The sequence below is a fragment of the Halichoeres trimaculatus genome, unplaced genomic scaffold (assembly GCF_033239565.1).
Source record: "Halichoeres trimaculatus isolate MK-OKI-2021-1 unplaced genomic scaffold, fHalTri1.1 fHalTri1_scaffold_14, whole genome shotgun sequence".
Lineage (NCBI taxonomy): Eukaryota > Metazoa > Chordata > Actinopteri > Labriformes > Labridae > Halichoeres > Halichoeres trimaculatus.
Window position 1 is genome coordinate 6,786,152 of NW_027437192.1, and position 27,142 is coordinate 6,813,293.

Genomic DNA, 27,142 nt, shown 5'->3' on the forward strand with positions numbered 1-27,142 from the left:
ATATCATAAATTTAAATTGCAATTAGAAAAAAAACTTTTAGAATTTCAAAAATTTGCTAAATTTTAAATTCAAAAAAAGTGCAAATTTTCCAAAAATTTGATACATTTTCAAAAAGTTGCAGTTTGTTTTTAAAATAATTGCTTTTATATGATTTGCCAAAATTTGCAAATATCCATAAAATTTGGAAATTTGCAAACATTTAAATCTCTCTTAAAAAATGTTTTTTTTTTCTAAATTTGAAAATGTGCCAAAAATTAAAGTTCAAAAAATTTACAAAAAATTCAAAAATACTCACAAAAATCTCACAAAAAAAAGAATAAAAATCCCAAAACTTTTTTGCAAGAGGTGACACATATTTAGTTCAACAAAATGTTATTGCATGATTCTATTTAGTGTCAGTGTCTATTATCGTCAATACTTTCTATAAGAAAAACAAAAGGTCTTTATTTCAATAATATTTTTTAAAAGCTACAAGGAGCAACTGCAAAGGAGTCAAAGAGCCACATGAAGACCCTTGTCCTATGTTATTATGTTTTTTTTTTTGTTTGTTTGATTTAATGATAAACGCAAACAGCTTTATATGCCTTACAAACACCATCTTGTGGTTCGATCACTTTATGACCAGGGGCAACAAAAACATGGAAAAAATATGTTTTTATGATGAGATAATAGTCACATGAACTACTTGTTATTATGAAATGATTATTTGAATATTTGAAAATCACGGCTCATCCTTTGCTGGTATGTGCCTTTATTTTTTGTGATATGAAAACATTCCCAGCATCTGTCCTGTAAATGAATAAATGAAACATAGAGTCAAATAGTTTTGATCACGTTGGCTTTAATTCAGTGAAACCCACAGCACAGAGCTCATCCAGTTCCCAGAAGGAGACAAATCAAGAGGGGATTCAGCCAATCAAACGAGCCTGATTGTCCTCATTGATCTCTTGGTTGATGGTTTTTATGGCTAACTCTGCAGTTTCATCTGCTGGAGTCTCACTGGTGCTTTAGATGTCTGTTCGTCTTTGTTTCAGTATAAATTAGAAGTTAGAGGAAATGCTGACACCACAAACACAGGTGAGCAGGTCATATACTACGTTCTGTTTACTCTACCTTTTTTTTTCATAGTTTGTTCATATTCACATGTTTTTGCATCAAAGTGATTGAATTTGTCACTTGACTATTTTTTAAAGTTTATTTCCACTCAAATCTCACCTCAGTTGTTGCTGCTTCACATTTCCTTCCTCTTGTTCTAACCTCACCATCCTTCCACTCTGTTACACTTATAAAATATCTTTTTGAAGATCTACATCTACATATTTTTTGTTTTCTTTTTTCTTATAATTGATCTAAACTACTTGATATCCATTAAATAATTTAGTAACAATAAACTTGTGTTGTTTACTGGGCGCCTCTTCCTACCCCCGGGAGAAATATCCTGTAGGTAACTGCAGTTTTTGTGCCTCATTTTCCTGCAGCGTCCACACACTCCTGACACACACACTCACTCAGTCATACACACTCTTTATTTGTACAGATTCATGTCACACACTCTGCTTAGTTACATCTTTGTACACAAACTGCCCGTGGATTCACAGTGATGTTTTTGATTGACTCAGACCCGCTCAGACACAGATCCATCCTCCTCCACCTGCTCCACTCTACAACCCGGCCTTCCTTCATCCACCTTTCCTTGTTTGTTTCCATTAAATTTAAAACCTCCTGAGATCACTTTGGATCACATTAGCTCTCTTTGTTTATGACTTTCCCGAAATGAATCATCTCTGCAGATGTTTATCCTGCAGATATGTTTAACGGGCTCCTCTAAATCACTTCCAGGAACATTCAAGAAATAAAAATTCATTAAAAAATGTGCAAACCTACAGCACATCAACCTTAGATTTCAATTCTTTTTTCTTTTTATCAAAACTTTCAGATATAAAATAACTCTTGTTGCATTATTTTCTGAGTTGTTACATCTTTTTGGGACATTCTGAACTATTTTTATGTTTCAGTTTGAAGTTGATTTTTTAAAAAAGGAGCAGACATGATCCACATGTTCTCCAGAGGTTAAACCCTCTCCTCTCTCTTCTTCTACGCTGTGATGATCTGTGAAGGAGCCACGCTGCTCTCTCTGCTCCTGTTCTTCGGCTGCTGCTCCTCATGCGCAGGGGTGTTGCGGTGCTGCTGGCGGCGCGGTGTGTGGCGAGGCGGCAGGGTCAGAGTGCAGCAGGAGACTCCCACTGTGGGCTCGGGCAGATCCTCCGCCCTGGACCAGCTGTCGGTGGCTGGGTCGTACATCTGCACGGCCGCCTTGTAGCGCTTCTCCGCCTCGTTCCAGCCGCCCAGCAGGTACAGCTTCTCATTCAGAGCGGACAGCCCGGCGGTGCTCACACCAAGGGGGAGAGGAGCAGCCCGGCTCCACGTGGCGCTCTCTGGGGTGAAGACCTCCACTGAGACGACATCCACTCTTTCACCACTGGGCCCCAGCTGGCTTCCTCCCACAACATACACCTTTCCTCCGAGCGTGGCGGAGCAGTGCCAGCCACGGGGGGTCTCCATGGAGGCACACTCGCTCCAGGTGTCACTCTCCACCTTGTAGCACGCCACAGAGCGGGAGTAGGCACAGTTGATGTAGCCGCCGGTCACCAGAATGTCTCCAGAGGGCAGGGTGGCGCTGGAGTGGCAGCAGCGAGGCATCTCCATGGGGGCACGCATCTGCCAGGTGTTAGAGGAGGGCAGGTAGCTCTCGGTGGTGGCGAGCAGACCCTCCACGTTACGGCCTCCAATGGCAAACAGGCGGCCACCGCTGGCTGCCAGAGAAAAGTGGGTTCGGCGCTGACGCATGCTGGCCAGGTGGAGCCAGGTGTTGAAGCGAGGGTCGTATCTGGTGGAGGGGACAGAGCAGGAAGTGAAAAGTGTACCAGGTCTCTAGATTTCTGTAAAAACCTCAGAAGAAGGTTTTGTTTGACCCTGCGTGGTCCGTACCTGCTGAGTGTGCTGACTGCGTGCTTGGCCTGGTTGCGCGCGTCATTCTGGTCCTCTCCTCCAGCCACGTACAGGAATCCGTCCATCACTGCCACGCACTGGTTGAAGCTCTTTGCCGGCAGTTGGGTGAGGTGACGCCAGGCGGCTCCAACATCACGAGGATCCCTCCACAGCACCTGGGCCACAAGGTCAAAGGTCAGGGTGGTATTATTTGCGTTTCTTCTAAGGTAGTGAACAAAGATAAACACTGACCTCCCTGCTGAGAGCTCTCTCTGTGAGCGATGGTCGACCCCCGATGGTGAGCAGAGTCTGCTGACCGGCCCGGACCTGAGTGCGTCTGGACTGCAGGGTGTTCTGCTGGTAGGGCAGGAGGTGGTAGTTCATGGCGTCCACCAGCAGGCGGTGACACTGAGGGTCCATCATCATCCGGGGCACTGGCTGAATTTGACTGACGAGCTCGCTGGCTGGGATTGTCTCGAAGCGGACGTGAGACAGAAGCTCAGCAGCGTGAGCCTGACGGGAGGCTTCGAAGTCGAGCCACTTCATGGCCAGCTACAGAGAAAGATTATGATTAGAATCAAACATCACCTGTCCCTCAATCGTCTCTTGAAACCAGATGATAAGTGGTCAGTTTTCTGCAGTGTTACATGTTGCGTAATCATCAGCTAACTCTGCTTCTGACCAAGGGAAATGTTCTCCATTAAGGGGCGATATGGGTAAAATATGTCAGGATGTTTTTATGACAGGATCAGGATCATAGACTGTGTATAGAGTGGACAGCATGGCTCCGCCATTTACCATTGTACGGCTTTGAAGCCAAAATACCCCGTCACAGGTGCAGTTGCGCAGCCAGAGTCTGTGCAGTAAAGACTGTGAGGGATTCTGGGAGAATCTGAGTGGAGCTGGGTGACAAAAATAATAAATATTCCTTTTCTTTCAAGAGTCTAATCACTTCTTGACTCTACCTCTCGACAAATTTTACAATCCCCGAAAAAAATACATGAGAGCGGCAGCTGTCAATCATCGTCTAGTGTAACGTTAATCCTTGCTCTTAACTCATTACTAATGAAAACGAAACTTTTCCGAAAAAAAAGAGGACTTGAATACAAGGCAGCTAAATGATATCTTCAAATCACCACAACAATTAGACGTGAGAAACATTACTACGAGGTGTGTTCATTTTTTAAAGTTTGAGCACATCCCATCTGGAATGACTGGGGAGATGGATTTTTTGACCTATACTGCAGCCAGTCACCAGGGGGAGCAGTTTTTGTGGCAACCCTACTTCAAGCCAAGCAAAATGACATCTGTTTTTTTTACAGGATCTGGATTTATCATGACTGTTTTTCATTTACAGACTATTTTGACCTGCAAGTAACATTTTAGACCCAAATATTTCTGATCCTGCATTTTGAACCCTTTTTTTTTCCTCAATTTCATCACTTTAATCTTGTTTTGTGATTGAATGTGATTTAGTGAGACATTACAAGATACACTTTGGTTTTGTTTGTGACCTTGACAGAAAATGTAAACATACATATAATTTAGTAGACCAATTAATTTCAGTACAATGATTAATACATTTCAAAAATCTTCTGAGTAACTTGAGAAACCTTGTTTTAAGTCTAGTATAAAGTGGGCTATATATAAAAATATATACACAGACTAACATTTGGTACAGTTTATAAATACAACCCTCATTGCACCGCTCCCTTCAGCTGCTTGTCTATTTCAGTCCGTCATGTATGCATGTTGTTTATTAATAAATGAGCCGTGCTCTCGCATACAGTGAGTTATATCAGGAGTATTCTGCTCACAGTCCACCTGCAGGGGACTGGCTTTGATTCAGAGGTCTGTGTACTGCTCTGAACAGCTGGTCTGGGGTCTGTTTTTGGGGGGACTGGATGAAAATAGAAGGAGGCGAGTTGAGCTGATACTAGAAGCAGCCACTAAAAAACCTCAAATTTGTCTTCAGTTTGGATATTAAATGTAAAATTGTTTCCGCTACCTAACAGGAAACAAACTGTAGAGTCACACACAAACTGAGTTAACAGAAGCATTCCTTTGGTGTCAGAAATTCAGATGTAAATGAGAACGCTCGCATTGAATTTCAACCCAGTTTTCTTGTGACAAATTTTAACCTTTGACCTTTCCAGTCAAAGTGTGACATCTGACCTGGAAAGCGGTGACCTCTGATGGCAGCAGCAGCGAGTCGTCCTGCAGGAAGGCGGTGATCTGCTCCAGGGTCAGCTGAGTAAAGAGCGGTGTTTCAGCAAACTGCACAAAGTTTTCCAGGACGAAGCGGCGGGCGGCGTCGCACACGGGCAGCAGGCCGTAGGCAGCCGCGATGTTCCAGATGTAGACGCAGGTCTGCACGTTGAGCTCGGCCAGCAGGAAGTCCATGCACATCTTGAGCAGCTGTGGGATCTGCAGGGTGGCAGCGGCAGAGGCGGTGCAGCCGATGGTGTAGAGGGACATGTGGACGCGGCCCAGGTAAGCAAAGGTGATGACGTTAGCGAGGCCTGCGGACACACAGAGGGACACAAGTTTAATCCAGCTGTTATCTACCTGTGTTTCTAACATGGCCCCTATAATTTCCCCTCTGAAGCCACTTCAAAGTTGGAAACAACTTTCATCTCAAATATGTTTTTTAACCTTTTTATCTTTATTTAGCATCGAGCTACGTTTGAAAAATAAATTGATCTTTTCTTTGTATTTTTTCAATCCGATTTGGTGAAGAGAAACTCCAGATTATTGAGGCGTGTTTCCAACCAAAAGTCTAAATCTCAAACTCATTTAATTTCACTACATCAGACAAAAAAAAAACAAGAAATCTTCCAGAAGTTACAAGCTTGCTTAAAAGTATTAGTAAATATTATCTGACTGGGATTGAGAGCTTGACTACAAGTCAGTCCCAAAGAGCTGAGAAAGGAATAATCTTGTGTATCTATCAAATTTTGTGTAAGCTGGATAAAGATTTTTGATGTTTTCTAATAGTGCTGTTGTCTACGTTCTGCATTTTTAAGACTGGAAGACCGACATACCCAGAGGTGAGAGGGAAGGCAGCTCCAGTCGCTTCATGCTGGGGTCTTTGGCCAGAATCTCCCTGAAGTACTGACTGACGGAGGAGATGACCAGCTTGTGAACGTCGAAGGCTTTAGTCTTGCAGGCCAACTCTAGATCAGTCAGGAACCTGAGGAACAATAAAGTTTAATAGCTTATAAAACTATTCAAGTATTTTAACATGAATGTAACAAAGTAAGACAATCAAATTTAACATGCAAAATAATACATAAACAAATCAAAATAAATATTATATGGTATTAATGACCAACCATGCACATAATTGAACTATATTATCACTATGTTGTATCAAAGGCATATTTCTGTGAGCTGTATTTCAGTGCTATTATATATATACATTATTGCACAGTGTCATAATTTGATGTGGGATAGCCAACAACACAATTACACTTTGATTTAAGTTTTATTAATACTGTATGATGATATGCTTGTAAAACTGCAGTTACACTTTGAAATTGCTGCACAGAATCTTAATTTAGGTTATTATCAAATATATTGATGATATTTCATAAAAATGAATTATTTTCACCATAATTTGTGTTGAAAGCTGATTGCATATCACATTTTCTGTATTAGACAGCAAAACAAATGGAATTAATCCTAACGTTATTGTTTTTTGTACATTTTTATATCAACTGTAATTTATTGAAGTATGTTTTATTTACATTTTGTAAGGATATATGTAGGTTGATTACAGATCCAGATTACAGATAGTAGATTATAGGATATTGTTATCATCCAATCATATCTTTATCTAAATTTAATTGAATGTATTATTCGTGGTTTAGCTGAGAATTATATTTATTGTGTTAAAATTGTACTATATGAGTTTTGATGTACGTTACGTCTGAGATGTGCTGTATTGTTAGCATACATAGCTTCGGTTGTGGTTTAAATAGCGTAGTAACTTACTTCTCCTGGCGCATCTTGCTGAACTCCTCCAGCACCGCGTTTCCATGGTGAGGTCGAGTCAGCTCGCTGCCCAGCCCCAGGCCTCTCTCCCCGGGCTTGATGACAGGAGGTGGTAACGGCAGGTTGAGGCTGTTGAGCTTGGCGATGTCTAGCGCCGCCATCTGCTCGATCATCTTCACCCCGGTCTCCACCACCACCACACCGTCACCGCGGCTCTCCACCTTCAGCTGCACGGGGGCGACCTCTGGCGCTGTTTCCACGGCGGGCTTCTTCTGGCGCGGGGCCTTCTTCTTGGGCGCCATCTTTGTTTCTTGGTAACTTTTAGTTTGCTTCAGTCGGATGGTTTTCTGGGGTAACTGGTTTACTCTGAGGTGACTTGACTCCTGTTCTGTTCAATAAAGTAGCAGATTTTTTCTGCTTTAGCTGGATGTTGTAGCTTTGTATCGACCAACACAGTGGTACAATGGACAGACTGGTTCAGGATTCCTTTGATGGTTTCACTTTAACACAGCACACAGCACCTGAGATAAAACAAAGACAAAGATGGGATCATAGTTAAGTTAGACACTCCATGCCTTATTACACATTTTGTGTATTAAACACACAGAGAAAATAAATAACATCATGAATGAGGGAGCATTGTGCTTTTTTAGGCTTTGTGCTACTGATCATTCCAGAAACATGTCTGGTTTCAAGTTATTTAAAGACAAAAATGAGGTCTGAATTGCTTGCAACATGTAAAAAAAAAAAATCTGCCAATGAAACAAAAAAAATTTGCTTTAAACTAGAATATTTTTTCTTATACAAGTAACTTTTCTCTTGTTCAATTGGTGGATTTTTTTTTACTTGTTACAAGCAATTTAGACCTCTTTTCTGTAAGTAACTTGAAATAATACATTTTCTAGACTAATAAGTTTAATGTGGCTCATATCAAGTGTAACAAGACAATTTTTACTCAAAATAAGACATAGCTTTACATGATTTACAACTCAAGAAAATCTCTATTTTTCTCACACTGGTGTTTTAGAAAACCATTGTTTCAGCCACTGTCTGAAATGCTTCATTTTTGGCTACTGTCTCTTTAAGGGTCTCACTCAAACAACCCAAATCTCTCTCATTGGCCACCCATCTAGAGGCCTGTGGTGGCAGAACCATAGGCAGACCTTGGTGTTTGAGGCCATCCTTGCTATTTTTAGAATGTAGATTAAGTACATGTTGGCTTATATAATACATGTGAATATAACAGGCAAAGTTTCAAATCAGGAGGTAAATCTGAATCTATGTCCCTGTAGCAGTCTCATCACCCACACCTGTCTGTGACCTCTTCGCTAACTCACCTAGTGGTCAGTTTGAGTAATATGGACAGTGTTAATAGTGATGCTAACGTGCTGCTGTAACCTGAAACTGTAAAATCTGAATGACTGCCAGCTGAACTGTAACTTTAGTTGTAACTTCTCTCATCACAGAGGACAGATCTTTTGCTAACATCACTCCACTCAACCATCATGACCACAAATGTGTTCATGATTCACTCCATCCACCACCTCCTCCTCCTCCTCCTCCTCCTCCTCCTCCTCCTGTGCTCTGAGTCTGAACATGGCTTGTTTTAAATAGCACCAGAGGCCTCCACACATGGACAGAGCGAGGTCGAGGAGACAGGATCGCACGGGGGCGAAGCAGCAGCAGCTGTCGCTGGTGTCATATGAAGAGGAGGGGCTCACAGTTACAGATCATACAGGCTATTTAGGATAACGCAGTCACCGTTTGAACCGTTAAAACAGCAACACCTCACACCAAGGACACGATTTAACCTCATTACCCCACAAATTAACTGAAGGGACGGGAGATGTCAATAATCCTGGATGAGATGACTTCATACATTTGGTTTCATGTGACAGGAGCATTTTCCACAAACGTGACTCTCATTTAGGCACTGAGACATTAAAACACGTGTGGAGGTGATAAAGTCAGTGACAGGACCAGCTGGACACAGGAGGGGCAGGATGGTGATAAAGATGTAAAAACAACAGAGTGAAGGAAGGGGCTGAAAAGATCTTTCTCAAACACAAACATAAAACATATCCTGGTTGATTAAAGTTATAATTTTACTATAAACAGGCAGAACACTTCAATCCCAAAGCCCAGAAAATTGTCAGGTGGGTTCATATCCTTTGTGTATATCTGATATAGATGATGAAACAATATTTTCATGATTTGCTTTTGTGTTGTACTTTCTTGCTATTTCTTTCCTTTTCCTATTCTTTTTTTGTAGACATTTCTTGTTGTTGTTTTTTTACCCCTGTGTGTCTGGATTACTTTTATTTCCTATCTTTGTGAGTTTCCCTCCACTTCAATTACCCTCATCAGTTTCACCTCTGTCCTCAACAAGAAGCAACCCCTTCTCTAAAATAAGAAGGCCTATATGTTTACATGTGTACATGTTTTAAGCTGGGGTCAAAAAACTGCTTAGGTCTGGCTTTTCTAATTTTTTTTTTTTTTTTTTTTTTTTAGGTTTTCTAAGTTATTTCTAGTTGTTTACAGGTTTTTTTTTAATACTGTAAAAAAACAGCTTCCCGGGATTGGTGTGTATGTGGTTACTGGTCTTCCTGCAGCCAGCCTCAAGTGGACACTTGAAGTACTGCAGTTTTAGCACTTCTGCATGGACTTAATTTCTCATAGCCAGAGCTTGCTGCTTGGTTTTGACCCAACCTGGCTTAAATACTCAAATCTGATTGGTTGAAACCCCAAAACAATGGTAATTCTAAAAGAAGTCCAGCACATTTTACCTCTGCCTGTTGACACTGTGGCAAAAAAATATATATTTTCAGTTAGCATTTCTATCAAAGTGGTTGAATATTTAAATGCTGGATCCTGACGCTTAATTAAATCAAATCCAGACAAGCTGTAATCAGAGGTGAAAACTCCTGAGTCATCAGTATGGCTTTTCAAATCCTTTCCCTCTGAATGTGACATGTTAGGTTAGATGAGTGCGAACAATATTTTCCTCTGTAAAAGAGAAATATTTTGAAGCCACCTAGACTGGAAGTACTTTCGTACCTCGAAAGCAGACTTAAGTAAGAGGAGCACTAAATCACTGCAGATAAAATAAAACAAATGTTTAATCACATCCTCGACGGCATTGCCCTGAAACTTATCTCCTCTATCTCTCTTCTGTGGCATGAAAATAATCTTTGCTGAGCAGAGATCAGCCTTCAGAAATATCTGGGACCAAGGTCAGAGCAGAGAGCAGCTGCTCTGTCATCAGCCACGCAGAGATCCAGACCTGTCCCCCTCCACCACCACCACCTTCATCACCATCATCATCGTCCCTGACAAATATACTGTGAATAACAACAGCGTCTCATTTCACAACACAAGTGCCATCGCTTCAGTGGTAACCCATGATACTCCTGTAACACCAGTTAAAATGTTAATTTCTTTGCCCATTTGGTGTATAAATTCAGGAATTTCCAATTTTCCAAGTTTGTGCATGTAGTGAAAAAACACACCAGCACCGGTGTACTGCTGTAAAATTCAGTGTATATTCAGTTTATGTAAGTGTACACTAATACCAATACATATTTACAACATTAATGTTAGTGTCACTTTCAGCTGATATGAATCAATGTTTTGGTCGCAAATGTAGGAAACTTGGGGCTTGCAAGAGTTTTTTATTTACGTAACCTGACTCAAAAAGGTCAGAAGTGTCAGTCAGGGGTCAGAAATCTCTCTGCTGACCCAGAAACAAAATGTAAAAACGTTGTTAGATGCCTTTTCAGTGATGTTCAGACACAGTGATGGTCTTATAAACTGCAAGTATCCAATGTTACGGAGGCAAAGGCTCACTTTGAGTCAGAATAGTTGATTTAAACGTGTGCTGCGGCTAAATGTCAGCCTCAGCTTACAGCCTCTGGTAACCAAAAGACTTTATTTACATCTTTCACCTCCTCTGATTTCAGCTCAGTTCACTCTTCTGCTTTACCTTGTTGGTTCCAGGTTCTTCTATAGTTTCATTTTCCATTGCAGTAAAAGAAACACAAACACAGGAGTCATTTAACTGTCGACTCTTGGTTGCTAAGTTTGGTGTGGGGGTTTCTGTCGGTTAGGGCTTTGATCTGAGTCCCTCAGCTCCATCAGACACCTTTTTCTGATCATATCCAGGCTCCAACTAGGACAATAAGTTGGCACTCAGTGAGGCAGTATTTCAGCTTCACATCCCACAATGGGACAGCATAAAGGCAGGCTGTCTATATTTATATACAGTGACTGTGTCTGACTAAGCAGGGTAGCAAGGGACGCCACCTTAAAGCTTTATCAGCTTTGCCTCTAACTTCCACCTTGGTGATACTTTAGCAAAGACAAGGGACGATATGCTGTTCTCCTGATTTGATTGTTTTACAATTTTTTGGGTGCCAATTTAAATTGTGATTCTTCAATTTTTCAGATTTTTGTGATTTTTAGTTTGCTGACCATGTGAAAAAGTTGAATGATGATGATGATGATGTCTACGGACTCTATCAGGAGTCATATTCACTCCCCCCCAAAATGCACAGGAATCTGACATCTCAGACTTTTTCCAACTCTGCTTATAAAAAAAAAAGACTCAAATAAGAACTTTAAATTTGAAAAATAAAATCAATTTTTGAACCAAGAATCCTGATTTAAAATCATTAAACAAAAAATCTGAATACTTTGATATATTGTTTTTTCTCCCACTCCAAGCAAAGACCCATTCAGTTTCTTTCGGCTCTATTTTTGGTCTCCACCACCACTTCTGATATTTCAACATGCCTGAGGTATGTTTTATAAGCCAAAAGAGAATTCTGGAGTTTGATACTTATCTGCTTAAACTTTACAACTGTGATTTACTGGGCACAGTTTGTCCCTAGATGAAAATATACATAACACAAAAATGAAAACATCTGAATTAGAGAAGCGACAGGAAGTCAGAACAATGACAACGATTTAAAGCCAAAACAATCAGTCGTAAGACGTTACAACTGCTGGAGAGTTATGAATTGATTTCTATATGTTTGTGCTTTTTAATTTGAATGCAAGGACTTTCAAAATGGCTGGTGTATGAACACAAACACCACAAGCCGTGTTTAAACAAAATAAGGCATTGGCCGAGGAATCAAACCAGGAAACTTCTTGCTTTGTGGTAACAGCACTAACCACTGCAGCACCTTTTTTAAAAAAGTGTTTTGTACGCACAGACATAGAAAAATAGCATCCTAGATTCCTCCACTTAAACCCTGTCTCTCTTCAGCTGTAGCTGAATTCCTCTGTCTATCTCATGAGGGTATTTATAGGTGCTGACAAACAAAGCATGCATGTGTGTGCGTACATGTCTGTGAGTGTTTTGCCGCTAAGAACTGGAAGATGGACTAACACCTTCCATAATGTGGTAGGAAGTACTTCACATTGTCTTCAATCAGTCGGTATGAAGTTATATAATAAAATTATTTGATTTTTAGTGCAAGTTTTACTTGGAAAAATCAAATATTACACCAATAAAATGCACTTAAAGTATAAAATATAAACATACTTGTTGGGCATATTGGTTAGAGTATTCTACAAGTGTTACTGAAGAATATACACTAATACGTTACACTGCTGCAAAAGGGACTGGAGGTTATTTTTACTCTTTCATGCATTGAAACTCTACCCTGAAACCTGTCATGTTTTACATACCGATCATTCATTTTATGAGTGAAAACATTAACTCTTCTTTGCTTCTTTACACTTCTGCTTCACCTTTTTACCAGGACTTTTAAAAAGAGTATAACTGATCTATTTAAGATGATAATCTTTAACATTTCCACTGTTCCAAGGTAAAATGATGACAGAGTTGTGTTTTTGAGCTGTTGTGTACTTCAAGAGTGGATATTTTTCAGCATTTTGCACCACTGATGGATCCCATTTGAGACCCAGGCCTAAATATTTGAATTGTTTTCTCCACTTGTGAAGAAAACTTAAGTCTTGATAAAAGTGCAATACAACATACTCCTCATTTACCTCTCTCCCTCCTGGTTCCTGTTGTTCTTTTGTCCTTTTCCGTTCTTTTCTTCTCTCTTCAGGCCTTCTTTTATGTTCTTTCTTTCGTCTTTGTTGTTGGTTCCTCTTTACTGTGTCCCTCTGTCCTCTGTCAGTCTGCCAGAGTGCTGTGTGCATGTGTGTGTGTGTGAAGTGTGTGTCTCAGTATCAGCAGAGTATCAGGGTCCCATGCGATGCTGTGACGTAGGATTTCAGCCCCCCGTGAAACCCAACCACTCCTTCCTGAGATCACTCCAGATCCTTTTCTTTCCACCTCCATTTCCAAATACAGGCACCCTGTATCGCCCTCCCCTCCCAAAAATATCCCAAAAGAGGCGGGCCTGAATATCCTGCACCATCACCGCCCTCCTCCTCACGTTAATGATCTGAAGGTTTCAGGTTTTAGACTTTGGTTATGGTCTTATGTATATGTGTTGTTGTTTATTACAATTCTGAGCCATTACTCAAAGCATTTACTGACCCACCTTAAACAAACACTCAGTCAAAATACAAGAACAAAACCTAATTTAAGGCTTTAAATTTACCACCACTATCTAAAGGGGCGGTAGTCGTAGTGCAAAAAAACAGGCCCTGACTGTTCTTAACTAGTGAAGGTAGAAAGATCCTGTTGAAGCACTTCAGTCGTTATTGTTTACTTACTTTTTCTGGATGGACTGCACCTTGTGTTACCCTTGTATTGTCTATGAAAAAGTACTTAACAGATAACGTCCGATTGATTGATTGATGATTGACTTTGCAAAAGTTTAGTATTAACATCCAACACTTTAAACATTTATCTGTAAAATATTACAGGAGCATAACACTACCTCTCTAAAGATGCCTTAATGACTATTCAAGACTCTTAACAGCTGGTGATGGTTATATTAAAAATATATTTAAAATTGAGACTATTTCAAGATCACTTATAAATTCCTCATAAGGCCTTTAAGTTAAAAAAAAAAACTACCTTTCAGCATGGATATTGTAGCTAGGTTTAAAACCCAAGCCACCAGGTTACATGCTAATTAACCGTAAAAGCTACCTCAGCGTTTTCACGGGGGTCAAACTGGCAGGTGTTCCTTACTGCGTGCAGCGTCAGCTGTACTGTGACGTAGTTCCGTCTTTCTTGCCTGTTCTCTTAAAGTAAAATCTTAACGTTTCTCCGTTCTTCCGGAACAATTTAACTTCCAAAGAACGTGTTTTTTTGTTTTGTTTTTAAAATTTATACATATTAATGTTAGATAATCTCATAATGTCCCTGGCTTTCATAAGCTGTCACTAAACTAACGGAACTTCTCCCTCGTCCCCCTCCTCTCCCTGTGCAGTCTGAATGAAGTAGCTTCCGGGCGACAGGGTGCCAGCAGTAAACATGGCGGAGGAACTGCTGGATACAGTGGACAGACTTCAGTCCCGGCTCCAGGAGAATCCGGAGCCTCGAAAGGTAACAACTGAACGGGTCGATACGGACAGTTTTGTTGTTTCAAATATGTCGTCTCCCGAAATCCGGCAGTTTGTCTCAGGTGCTCGAAACGAAGCCGTGTCTGCGGCAGGTTTCCTGAAGTCGCAACCGTTTTTTAAATGCTGCGTTTGCGGGCTACTCTGGGCCTCTGTAAATCTCACATGTCAATATCCACTGGTCCACTTTAGATGATACTGCTTAGTTTCATCCATTTTCGTGTTTCGGTTGTACGAAAAGGTGAACGATTGCTAACCTAAAAGACATAATAGACGTTTCCCAGTTTAGATTCCGTCCAAATTTGCTAAAACTGAAACAATTGAAAATCTATGGCTGTTGTTGCAGTATATAAAAAAGTATCATTACCATGTTATTACTTTCAATTCTCTATGCATTTGCTGTCTTTTCACTCAGTTGGCCATACAATTAAAGAAACTGTTATTCATATTAGGTAATTCTGGGAATGGTACTTCTGCTGTGTCTAAGTCTTTCCTTGTATCCACACTGGATTGTTTTCATTTATTTATCAATCTAATTATTGTATAAGTATTAACAATTCCAATTCTATCGCATTTATTTTTTTCGAAACAGCTAGCAATTGATTATTTGTTTTGATTAGAGCTAGCCAAATTTTAATTTCAATGTCTTCCTCTCAAGTTAATTAAGAATATGGAATTAAATTTTATTTATCTTATGGAAAGTGGGGAGTATATGCAAAGCTAACGGATTTAGGTTAGGGGTGACTTGAAAATGTCGTATTTTAGTTGCCAATCGGGAAATGTAAGACATGCATTGCAACAGAGTTTCGACGTGAAGCTGAACTTGTCTTGAAATTTTTACATTTCCGACAGTCAGCGAATGCGTCGTCTGAGACGTCACGATATTTAAGGGCTTTAAACTTGTTTCAACGTACTTCTTAGCCCTGACATGATAAACATAAACACCTGTCAGCTTGGTTCAGTGGCTGTTTGTATATTTTCTCAATATATCATTAAAAACGTAAAACAAACCGAAATTTCAGTCACCTGAGGAAACTAGGGGCCAGAGTAGCTGTTAGCCGTTTGGGCTAACCAACGTTGGTGCGTAAAGTAATGACAGAAACGGACTGAAGGCCTCTTATTTCAACCTGAATCTGTCTTTTTAAAGCGCAAAAATAATCTGAATTGAAAAATCTGATTGCATAACGTTGCTAAATTCACAGCGGATAAATAATAATTAACAAAGCCCGACCGACCCATTGTTTACTTTCGCTGCTTAAATGTGGAGTGCAAACACAAAGCAGTCCTAATCTATGAGGAAAGTTTGCTTTGATATGAGTTAAATATTGGGTTTTTTGGGGTCTTTATTCAAGTTAAATTGTTGAAACCAGGGTTTGGTGAATTTACGGTAATTTTGCTGCAGCCCTGCCCCGTTTCTAGGCCACGACACCATCCTGTCCCATCCTGTCTCCAAGACGTGGGGCTGTAAATAAACGATAGAACTTCTAGTGTGATGTACACAAAACAAACATTGTGAAATCTACTGTAAAATAGTCCTATTTTTTTTTATTTTATTTTTTAAAAACATGACCCTGCAGTCTCCCCCTAAATTTGTTGTGTTTCTAAATGAGTTTAAAATATAAGTCATAGAAAATAATGTTAGGACCCAACACAGAAAGTATACAATACCAAAAGTATTCCTTGCTAAAATGTAAAAACTTTTCTTTTCCCTTGCTCAATTTCATTTATTATTTTTTAACCTTTAATTAAGTTTAGCTATCTATTGTTGTATTGATCCTGCATTTTCATCTTTGTGACTTACCAATGCCAAAGCTATAACCTAAGCAGAAATTCTCTATGCAAAGTAAGTTACACCAAAATATTGGAACAAAAAGTAGCGTAAATTGAAGATAGTTTCTTCAGACCAGCCTTGAATGGATAACAGTAAACAACCAGTCACACATGCATGGAAATACTATGTTTGCTTAAAATTAGGTCAATCTTCCTTACCTAAATTTTTGTCTATTATGATATCATCAGTCTTTACTTATTAACTGAGGTGTTACTTAAAAAAAGTGCACAAGAATTTGAAATATCTTCAAATTTTAAGGTTAAACCAAAGTATTTTTCTTTCAACCCATAAGTATGGCTCTTCTGCTTTGAAAAGTTATGTTTGTAGAGAATCTACTAATAAGCATTTGTGATTCAATACTCTAAACTTGAGATTATTTGCTTGGTTTAACTTCAGTGATGGGTTTTTTTACAGAAACTCTGACCACTACATCACCTGAATTGTCCCTTATATCCATTTTCTCTGATTTCTTTCCAGCTTCTAAAGACCCTGAAGAGACTGGGGGAGCTTCCAATGACTGTGGATATACTGGTGGTAAGGAGAAGTTGATTGAACTGTTTCATTTTCTACCACTTTAGTGAAATAGTTTGAATAAAATTGACATGACAGACAAACTTGGTGTATGACAAGTCAATGGAGGTGTTTTTGAGTAGACCATTAATCCATAAACACTGCAGTATAACATAACAATAACAAAGCAGTGATTTGAGTTTTTGACCCCTTGGAGCTTACCTGAAAAATAAAATGTCTTTGTCATCTTTTTTTCTCATGTCAGATGTGATTTATGGCAGTTTTCAGTGTGGTCTTGACATGTTTCTTACCGAGTGGCTTCATCGTCTACTGCTACATAGATAAAACAGAGCTGATTGTACACTAGTCATAGTAGGACACATGCAGACATAAAATATAATGCAGCAGACGCTACTCTCAAGCATCCAAGGCAACACAAAAACCCACTGACTGTTTTTAATTATATGAGTTAATCTGTGCTTGTATAACTGAAGAGCGTGTGTGTGTATTTTTTTCCCTCGTAGGAGACTGGAGTTGGAAAGGCTGTGAATTCCTTCAGGAAACATGAAGTAGCAGGGGAGGTGGCAAAAAGCCTCGTAGCCAAATGGAAGAAACTGGTTCCTCAGTCTGCGGACAGGTACGCTCCGCACACATGTGCTCAGACATGCAGACCCGAACCAAAAAGTGGAGCTCTTCACACTCTGATGATAATGTCACTATCCACCACGTGTCTCTGCTCGAGCTGTGAATGAAAGCAAAGCACTGACTCAAACTTTGATTTAGGAGATTCTTAGATTATCACCAGTAATCCAAACTTTTAGATGCATTATTTAACTAAATTCTTTTACTTTGAAGAATGATAAACGGATGATAAACTTTAAGATGCAGGCATGCATGTAAAAAATGTGCAGCACGTTGTAATAAAGTGCATAATGAACAAAAACCTCTGTATGCTTAGCTCATTGGTGGTGGTTAGTGCTTTTGACTTATGTCTTTTAAATTTCTAACCGAAATAGTATCATAGTTAATGTGCAACAGCTGATCCCCCATGAGAAGCAACATGGTTGATTTACCTCCTGGATCTGGAGGATGTTACTCTGATGCAGTTTTACTTTCACTTTTGGCCTTTCTTTGAACTCACCACAGCTGATTTTAAGCAACACCAACTCAGAGCAAAGCTTGAATGAGCTTGCATTGTGCCTGTAAACAAACACAGCACAGAAACAGTCCAAACGTCAAGAAGCTGATACTGCATCTTATAAACAAAGCTCTATTCTTCCCCTCCACCAACAAAAGTATCTGCATTTTTATTTCATATTCCAGTATTAAACTCCACACCAAAGGTGGAGCTCTAAACTTTGTGACTCATTTAGACTTTTAAAATCTTGTGATGTTTTGTTTTCTCTTTTCAGAAAACTTTTGAAAAAGAGAATCTTAATCTGTGTAGATAATGGTTAAATTAAATCATGAAATTACTTATCGATGTCTGCCCGTCCTGAGTTCCCCCTCTGTTCCTGATACTTCCTGTTTATTTTGAAGTATTTATAACAAACAGTGTCTGATCGCTTCATGACTCATTCTCACTGTCTGCCTTTCCACCAACAGTCACCACAAAGAGGCGCCGCGGTCACACGGACACTCTCGAGGCCCAGATCCCGCAGACCACAGACGAACCCGAGAGCCTTCCCCAGAGGACGAGCCCTCCTACATGGAAGAAGAGGAGGAGGAAGAGGAAGAGGAGCCGAGAGGCTATCACACAAACTACTCACCCTCACCTCCTCGACATGAGCAATACAGCCCCCCACAGAGAGGAGGGTACCACTCAGACGAATACGAGAGCCCCGAGCCTGAACCTGAACCTGAGCCTGAACCCAGTCCTCCTCCTCTTCCTCCACCTCGCAAAGATGTACGCCACGCCAAGCCAAGCAGAGACCCCAGCAAAAACCACAACCACAGTCACAACAGCGACAAAAACAGGGACAAAGACGAGGAAAGGCGACGGCGGCACGCACAGATGAGTAACGATCGAGGAGGAGGAGGAGGAGGAGGAGGAGGAGGAGGAGGTGAAGGAAAGAAACGCAGCGCAGATAGAGAGAGGCAACAGAGTCCGGTACAGAAGTCTGCAAAACACAACAAGAAGTCGAGCTTGCATGAGAGTAAGAGGGAGGAGAAGAAGAAAGGAGGAGAGGATGGTGAGTGTTTATTTAACAGCTTTTATTTCTCATTTCCCATGATTCATTGCTTCCTCTGACTCTCCTCTCCCCTGTGTTTGCAGGGCGGCCCCGGCTGAAGGACTCGCCATCCAAAGAGGCGGAAGAAGACGACTTTGAGACGCCCACCATGTCCTTCGAATCATTTCTCACATACGACGCCCCGACGGCTGTCAAGAAGAAGAAGAAGCCTTCCTCATCGACATCGTCATCCTCATCACACAACCGGCCGTCACACTCTGCGTCCTCCACATCGTCTTCACATCGCACAGCTCCACCTGCTCCCTCTTCCTCCTCCTCCTCCTCCTCCAAAGCGAGCAAAGCCAACGGTACTCAGAGCAGCAAGAGGTCGCATTCAGGGTCCAGTTCGTCTTCAGCAACACCCGGGAAACGAAAGAGGGTAAGAACAGTTCCTGTCAGGTAAACACCACGGTAAAAAACAAACAAACTCATGTCTGATGATTAATATGTCTGATGGTTGCAGAATTCAAACCAAGTGTCTGATTTCATCTCTAAACCAAGCAGTTATTTTATGTGACAGTCCTCGTCTCCCAGCAACATCGTCTTTATTCAGCATCAAGGTTGTGCAGTGAGGAGCGGTAACCTTGCAGACTTCAGAGGATTTGAGAGATAAAGAGACTCCAGGATCACAAAAGCTCTTTGAAGAAGTTTCTCCAGCACTTATAACAGATTTATAAAATAACCTATCACAGTGAGCCCCTCAGGCGGGTCTTTACAGGGGTCAGATAAAAACTCTGAAGTGTTGAAGTCACTCTGAACAGACTGTTTGCTGGTTGTAGACCCATGTTTTGAGCAGTTGGGCTCCTTCTTTGCACACTGGCTCCTTATTTCCTCTAGAGCTCCTGTGAGAAGTTTTAATTGTTTACCAAGCAGACTGAAATAAATACTGATGCCTCTGTTTGACCTGTGAGACCATAAAGAACGAGACTGATTGCCTTTAAATTGTAGTTTTGAGTTCCTGTCTCATGTGTCATGTGGTGCCTTTATTTACATTTTAGAGGCAGAAAGTTGACTAAAGTTGTTATATATGACTATTTAGAGACAGAAAACAGATACTTTGACAGAAAATCCAACTTGCATGACGTACAACAGCGAAACTGACCGTTCTGGAGCTTTGATTTAAAGAGGGGGACTAAAGAGGCTGTGAGGAGTTTGAAAGTGATCTTGAAAAAGTCTCCCTTCTAGATTTATGCCTGAACGTAATCCACACTTTAAAATGAGATTATCAGCACAAATATTGCTGGTTACAGGTTATTTTAAAATGCCTCTTCTTAGCTTCCAGTTCAGATCGTCCAGGACCGGATTAATCTATGGCACGTCTAGGTCTCTATGACAACACCACGCTGCCGACAAAGTTTAGTAGAGAGAAGAGATAAAACACTGAGATCTGTGTATTTCTCTGCTCGAAATCAATTTATATGACTAATTTTGTAGTGATGGTGGACACAGGAGCCTAACTGTCAGACAGAAAAAGACAGAAGAGCAGAAGAAACCTAAATGGGAGAGGAATAGAGCACGAGCTGAAGGCTAATTAGCCTTTAGCTTGGGCTGTATCACTTTATAACACAGGGGTGAAACTGTTTGTGATAATGTCCATTTCAACTCAGAGCAGGGGTGGCCAACCTGTGGCTCACGAGCCACATGTGGCTTTTAGCCTTTTGGTGTGCAGCTCTTTGATCCATTCCTAAAAAAGTATAAATATATATAAAGACTGTTTTGAGTAGAGGTGTGCCAATCAATCTAAAATATTGATATATTGATACCAAAGTTAGGATCAGTATTGATCAATACTTGGATGAATAGATCGATACTTAAGTTTCAGTTTCTGTTCTCTACATGTGCTCCTCTATATTGCTCATATGCTCAAAGCTATCTAGATAGATAGATTAATGGTACTTTGTCGCTTCTGCAATAAAAACAGAAATTTGTCTTTGACATGGCTCCAAATACAAATTTAAACACACTTACAAACAAAATGAATCTCGTTTTGAAAATTGGAAATGTATCGATTTTCATTTTATGTCATATCTGTGAGAGGAAGTGCGTTTCTAAGACCACCTGTGTAATGTGGCTCTTTGTATGACCATGGTAATTTTTGTGGCTGTTAGTCTCTGAATGGTTGGCTACTCCTGTCTTAGAGCACCAGACTGCCAGATGCGCTAAATATAAACAGCTACCAAACTACTTACAAACTGACAGTGTTTACTTTCTGTCACGTTAGCCTACAGATTCGTCAGAGCACCAGGCTAACATATAGCCAGCTGCTACAACGTTTGCTTGCTTTATGTCACGTTTCAAACCGTAGCGCTACCTAACTGCACTGATAAATGCCTTACCTCGGCGCATTGTATCCAGTAAAAAGTTTTCTTGAATAAAAAAAGTTGTTTTGATCTCGTCTCCATTTAATTCCAAAACAAAAACACACTTCACTTAATTTAAGTTACGACAGTGTGCGAAGACTCCGGGCCACAAGGTGGCAAGGGAGTGCAATTAAAACAGATCCTCCTCATAGCATCTGTAAAGAAGGCCTAATACTGTCCCTGTGGTAAAACCCCCTTTCTTCTGATTTTACCCCCTGGAGGCCTGTTGTGCACAGACCTTGGTGTTTGAGGCCCACTCAGCGTGTCATGAATCAGCTAGGAGATCCCCCTCATGAAGATCTCATACTATTTTTAATGGGTTGTTTCAATCAGTTTACAGATAGATTTGGCAATTTCTAAGAGAAATCTAAGAGTTGTATTTTAATGTTTTGTTGTTTGCAGGTTGTCGAGGAAGTTCCCACACTCCCTGATATCCCTCTGCCTGCAATTCAACCAAACTACAGACCTCTGCCCTCCATCGATGTCACGCCGCTGTCCCCTCAGAGACGGAAAGGTATCGACACCATCACCTTGAAAAAAATCATAAAACTCAATGACTCGCTTCAACAATCCTGCATCAGTTCCTTGTTTGAGGATTTCCTCGTTCAGGGCAACATCCTGACCTGCTCTCTTTATCCCTCCGTCTTCCTGTGTCACTCTGTTCTCCGCTCTCAGTTCCTGTTTACAACAACGAGGAGGACGCCGGCTTCACAGGGAAGAGGTTTAACTCTAAGATGGTTGTCTACTCGGGATCAAAGACGGCATATCTGCCCAAGATGATGACTCTGTACGAACAATGCATCCGTGTGCTGCAGAACAACATCGACTGTGAGTAGAAACATCAAAGATAACTTTTCAGGTTGCTGTTTAAACTCGGAGAGGTGTTGTCACTGTCTTATAAACCTCTTTTGAAAAGAACACTTGACTCCTCCCACCTGTTATGTTGAAGGTAGTGAAAACAAACACGACTGCAGTGTGTGACAGTTTGGTTGCTCTCTGTCTTTCAGCCATCGCTGAGGTGGGAGGAGTGCCGTTTGAGATCCTTGAGCCAGTACTGGAGCGATGTACGCCGGAGCAGCTGTACCGCATCGAGCAGAGCAATCAGGTAACAAACATGCACACACCCTCATTTTGCCTTTCCATCCTTGTAGGATTTTATTTTATTCTATTTTATTTTATTTTATTTTTTAATTTAATTTAATTTTTTAATTTATTTTAATTTTACTTTATTTTTATGTTATTATTGTTTTTTATGTATTTATTTATTTATTTACTTATTTTATTTCTTTTTATCTATTTTATTTTAATTTACTTATTTTATTGCTATTTTATATATTTTTTTTTAATCTTTTTTCTCTATTTTCTTAAAAACATTTTCTTGATAAATTTAGGAGTTGAAGTTTTTCAAATCAGAGGCAGAAGCAGCAGGACTCCCGATCGTGACGCCATGTTCAAATGCTAGTTTTTAACACTGAAGTAGGAAAACCCATACTAAAATGTCTCCATGAGACCCTGTGGTTTATTCATTTAGGAGTTTCTTTAAGGATATTATTAAGTTGTTTTTCTATCAATTTCTTAACAGTTTTTTTTAACCTGCGGTTTGTCCTTTAAAATACTCCTCAGGAACTCAAAAACAATACGTAGAGAAAAAATTCTTAAGCATGGTCTTTGAAAAGTTTGAACAGAAGTTTAGAGTGCTTTGTTTCTGTTTGTGCCAGTATTTAACCTTACCCTGTCACAGGAATCCTTGAGTTAGCGTCACAATGTTAAGAAAAGTCAGTTTTCAATGTGTTAAATGAAGCCCCTAAAATAAAAGCCCCCATACGCACAAGCCAAATGTCCTTTTCATCTCTGTTTACCCGAACAAAAATCACAAATCTGCGCCGTACACAACCAATTTCAGTGGTCAGTGGGTGTCACCAAGTTCCTGCTGATGGCAGTGTTTAACTTTTCCACATATTAAGCAGAAAAAAGAGGAAAAAGTATACTGTTTCTGGCAAACTGAGAACAAAATCCTTACCGACCTCTCGTCTCCTCTCAGTGGTTCATCGAGGACTCAGACGAGCTGTGGATGCGTCACTGTCAGCGGGACTTCAAGCGACAGGCTCCTCAGGAGTACGAGTCATGGAGGGAGATGTATCTGAGGCTTCACGACGAGCGGGAGGAGAGACTGAAACTGCTCACGCAGAACATATCCTCAGCTCACGCCAACAAGCCCAAAGGTGGAGAAACTTTCACAGACTCAAACTCCTGTTCAGGATATTTTTAATGTGATGTTCAGAAAGACAAACCTCTTCCTCCAGAGTGCATGGATGAAAAGATGGATGAGTGAATGAATGGAGATAGAGGTGTTAATGTGCACATGTGGTATTCATGTAGTTGCCGGTTGACTTTTGAATGTTTAATGTAATCAATTGTGTGTTTTTGTCGTGTTTATCTTTGCAGGGCGCCAGGTTAAGATAGCGTACGTGAATTCTGTTGCCAAGCCGCCGCGCGACGTCCGGCGTCGACAGGAGAAGTTCGGTACCACCAGTGGCTCATCAACAGCTGCCTCCACCGCTGCTGCTGCTCCAATCAAGTAAGATTAATTCACAGTTAACATTTGTTTGACTTATTTACATTTTTTATATTTTTGTTTAAAGTAATGAAAGGCAATATATGCTAGATTTTTGCCTCCAAACTAAAGTAAAATGCTTCTCTTGAGTTAGTGCTGTGACTCTCCATGTGGTTTAAAGCTTCTTTAGAGTCAACAACGGACCTCTGTTATATATTTTTTTTAAATTTTAGATACCCATAATGATAATCCTGTAGTAAACCATATTAACCCCCCTCACTGGTAATATCAACAATATATTTGTTTTTATTTTTTTTAATTGAGGTTTTTGCTGTATATGTCAATAACAAAGTGCATGTTACCCAGTTTTATATTTTAGCAAACAAAAAAAAACACATCATACAAGAGTCCACTCCAGTGTGTATGAAAATAAATTATTTTTCAATTGAAAATAAGAAGGACTATTGAATTAGAAAGAAGATATACCTACAAAAATAATAATAAGAAATAAAAAGAAAAAAAAAGAAATAATGATAAAAAGAAAAAAAATCTTAAAATGAGTTTTTACAACTTGCCCTATGAAACAATAACAATACTGATAAAATAATTTATGGAGTCTTTACATTTCATGTGTGCTTTTCTCTTTACAAACATTTAAAAAGATGGAATAACTTAAACTTATTTAGAAAATTGTTGGAAATCAGGCATTCAGAGATTGTAGCTGGCCCCCGGCCACTCGATCAAAGCAGACTAACTCAACAGGTGCAACTTTCCTTTATTTAAACAGCACCATGAAACTAGACAGGCACAACAAACAAAACTTCATTTCAATTTTAAAATCACTCAGTTACAAAAATATAAAATACTCCATTACATAAATTAATTTACTTGAAACGCACAAAGTTCATTAGAAATCCAGCCATAGTAAAAATGCACATCTCATAACTTGTACAAAATGCATCATAAACATTACTGACCCATAGTACAATTCCAACAAATAAACAAACAACACACATACCTCACTCTGCCGACCAGGGGTGCTAATAACTCTGAGGCAACATCAAGAACCTTCGGTGGGAGCGTATGCATGCTACCAAAATAAACGAATGATAAACAGTCGACCAAACTTCAAAGAATGAATGAATGTAAACGGGAGACACCGTAACCTACCATCTAGGGAAGAAGCTCAAATGACAACACAGAGGTGTGTCGCTTAAATGCTTCTGGACAGCACAACTTCCAGTTGGAAACAAAAGAGGCTTCACAACCGAAAAAACGATCAGAAATAATACAATAATGTAGTGGAAAGGGCAGCCAGTTAAAGAGATAAAAATAATCTTTAGTGATGTTTTAAAACACGTTAGGAATAACCTTCATGACTGACTTTTAAACTTAGTGTAACTTCACTATTTCAGTTTCACCTTCCTGACCCACCTTTTGTCTCTTCCTTTCTCTTCATGTTTTCCAGGATAAGACCGGCTATTTCAAACTTCTCCGCCGATTCAGGTTCCTCCTCTTCTTCCCAACACGATGCTCTGCCCAGCTCGTCTCGTTTCTCAGCACCAGCAGGAGGAGGTGGAGGTGGAGGTGGAGGAGGAGGAGGACACGCAGCAAGGGACAAGCCACAGGTCAAAAGTGAGTGTGTTTACATCGTCCTAAGCTACAGTTTGACACAAGTAATCTCTGATATTTTAGAACTTTGAAAATCTTTCTTCTTGTTGTTTCTTCCTCTCACAGAAATCGCCCCCATGATGGCCAAAACTATCAAAGCTTTCAAGAACCGATTCTCCCGTCGATAGTGTGAATGAGGCTGAATGTATTTAATGAATTACAACTGTTATTAATTTAAAAAAACAGATCGTCCCCTTGCAAACACACACACATACAACACGATCCCCCCTCTCCAAACACACACTGTATGAACTTTTCAGTATTTTTTTTTCTCCAAAATGAAATGCTTTCATTTTTTAGGAATCTTTGAGTGAGTATTTAAATCCTAATTACTGTCATCTGATGTTACGTCTGTGTAAAAATGTCACCAACTTTTTACAGTCTGGGGAAGGACACACACACACACACACACACACACACACACACACACACACGCACATGCAAACACACACATTAACATACTGTCTGTTACTTATATTTTGTTTTGGGCAGATTTTTAAAAGGAAGCTTCATCTTTTGGAGAAATTTAATTCTCATCTGTAAGAAAAGATTGATATCACTCTCATGTCTTCGGGAAGCTACAACCAGGAACTTAGCTTGTTAGCTTAGCTTGGCATAAGAAAGAAGAAAAACAGGGATCCTGGCTTTGTCATAATGAAGTCCAAAACCTCCCAAAGGGAAATGCTAACTCTCTCCCTCTGTATATATCAAGCTAAGATGGCTTCTCCCTGGTTAAAGTTCTGTAAAAGCGTAAAGACATGTTGGCATTTTTGACTTATCTCGATCGTAAAGCAAGGAAAGCAAAATCATGTACGTCCGCAAATATCAATTTTATTCATCATGGTACAGTGAAATAGTTTCTTTTCATTATGCATCAAATGATACACTACACAAGGAAAACATGCTCTTATTTTTATCTTTTAATAACATGCTTGGACAGCTCTGGTATTGAGATTCAAACAGACATCAGATGGCTGGTCAAAGAATCTACTTTTAAAAAACATATTTTAACGTTTCTTAAGCAGTAATATATATTTTTTATCGTGTTGGGATGAAATGATATCAGTGAACCACACACGCACACACACACACACACATTCACAAACATTGTAGATATGTTAAAACCCACCCGTGACTTCATATCATGATTTCCTGCTGTCAAATGTGTGTATCCTTGTTTATATCTGCTTCACTGTGACAAATAACTTATGTGAAGGCTGAAGAAACTGCAGTCAGAAAAACAATAAGGAAGAAAGCAAATAGGAAAAATGCAGCTCCATGTCGACAACAGCAAGATGTATTTATTTTGAACACTGGGACCTGATATCCCACAACACGGGCCTGAATAAAACTAGATTCTAAATTGTAATTTTATTAGATTTTAATAAATGTTATATGGTCATTTTTATTAAAATTGACTTTTGCCCTTATATGTTTGTGTCTGTTTTGTTTTTCTAATTACGCATTTAAAGACCTGATAAACTTCTATGCCACAGTTTGTATTTTTGC

The 27,142-nt window shown here is 39.8% G+C and overlaps 2 protein-coding genes across 2 annotated transcripts; one reads left to right on the forward strand and one right to left on the reverse strand.

Moving 5' to 3' along the window:
• Positions 1–836: 836 nt before the first annotated feature.
• On the reverse strand, positions 837–14,575 carry klhl43 (kelch-like family member 43). The gene is made up of 7 exons (XM_074686499.1): positions 12,993–14,575; positions 6,986–7,506; positions 6,034–6,182; positions 5,165–5,511; positions 3,242–3,541; positions 2,990–3,165; positions 837–2,888 (listed from the first exon to the last, which is right to left on the reverse strand). The coding sequence occupies exons 2-7, from the start codon at positions 7,285–7,287 to the stop codon at positions 2,096–2,098; spliced, it is 2,067 nt and encodes a 688-aa protein (XP_074542600.1). The 5' UTR covers positions 7,288–7,506; positions 12,993–14,575; the 3' UTR covers positions 837–2,095.
• Positions 14,346–27,051, forward strand: eloa (elongin A). Its single transcript, XM_074686498.1, has 12 exons — positions 14,346–14,462; positions 16,785–16,841; positions 17,342–17,454; positions 18,423–19,009; positions 19,093–19,427; positions 21,811–21,922; positions 22,084–22,236; positions 22,416–22,513; positions 23,450–23,630; positions 23,854–23,986; positions 25,431–25,597; positions 25,700–27,051. The coding sequence occupies exons 1-12, from the start codon at positions 14,391–14,393 to the stop codon at positions 25,759–25,761; spliced, it is 2,070 nt and encodes a 689-aa protein (XP_074542599.1). The 5' UTR covers positions 14,346–14,390; the 3' UTR covers positions 25,762–27,051.
• The last annotated feature ends 91 nt before the right edge of the window (positions 27,052–27,142 follow it).

What these genes read in the sequence shown, in the direction of transcription:
- klhl43 (XM_074686499.1), bottom strand. Translation starts at nt 7,287, where the DNA reads ATGGCGCCCAAGAAGAAGGCCCCGCGCCAGAAGAAGCCCGCCGTGGAA. An exon ending in GCCTTCCCTCTCACCTCTGG is followed by an intron (nt 5,512 to 6,033) that starts GTATGTCGGTCT and finishes GTGTGTCCGCAG; the next exon opens with GCCTCGCTAACGTCATCACC. An exon ending in CAGAGGTCACCGCTTTCCAG is followed by an intron (nt 3,542 to 5,164) that starts GTCAGATGTCAC and finishes CTTTCTCTGTAG; the next exon opens with CTGGCCATGAAGTGGCTCGA.
- eloa (XM_074686498.1), top strand. Translation starts at nt 14,391, where the DNA reads ATGGCGGAGGAACTGCTGGATACAGTGGACAGACTTCAGTCCCGGCTC. An exon ending in GTTCCTCAGTCTGCGGACAG is followed by an intron (nt 17,455 to 18,422) that starts GTACGCTCCGCA and finishes TTCCACCAACAG; the next exon opens with TCACCACAAAGAGGCGCCGC. An exon ending in GGACAAGCCACAGGTCAAAA is followed by an intron (nt 25,598 to 25,699) that starts GTGAGTGTGTTT and finishes TTCCTCTCACAG; the next exon opens with AAATCGCCCCCATGATGGCC.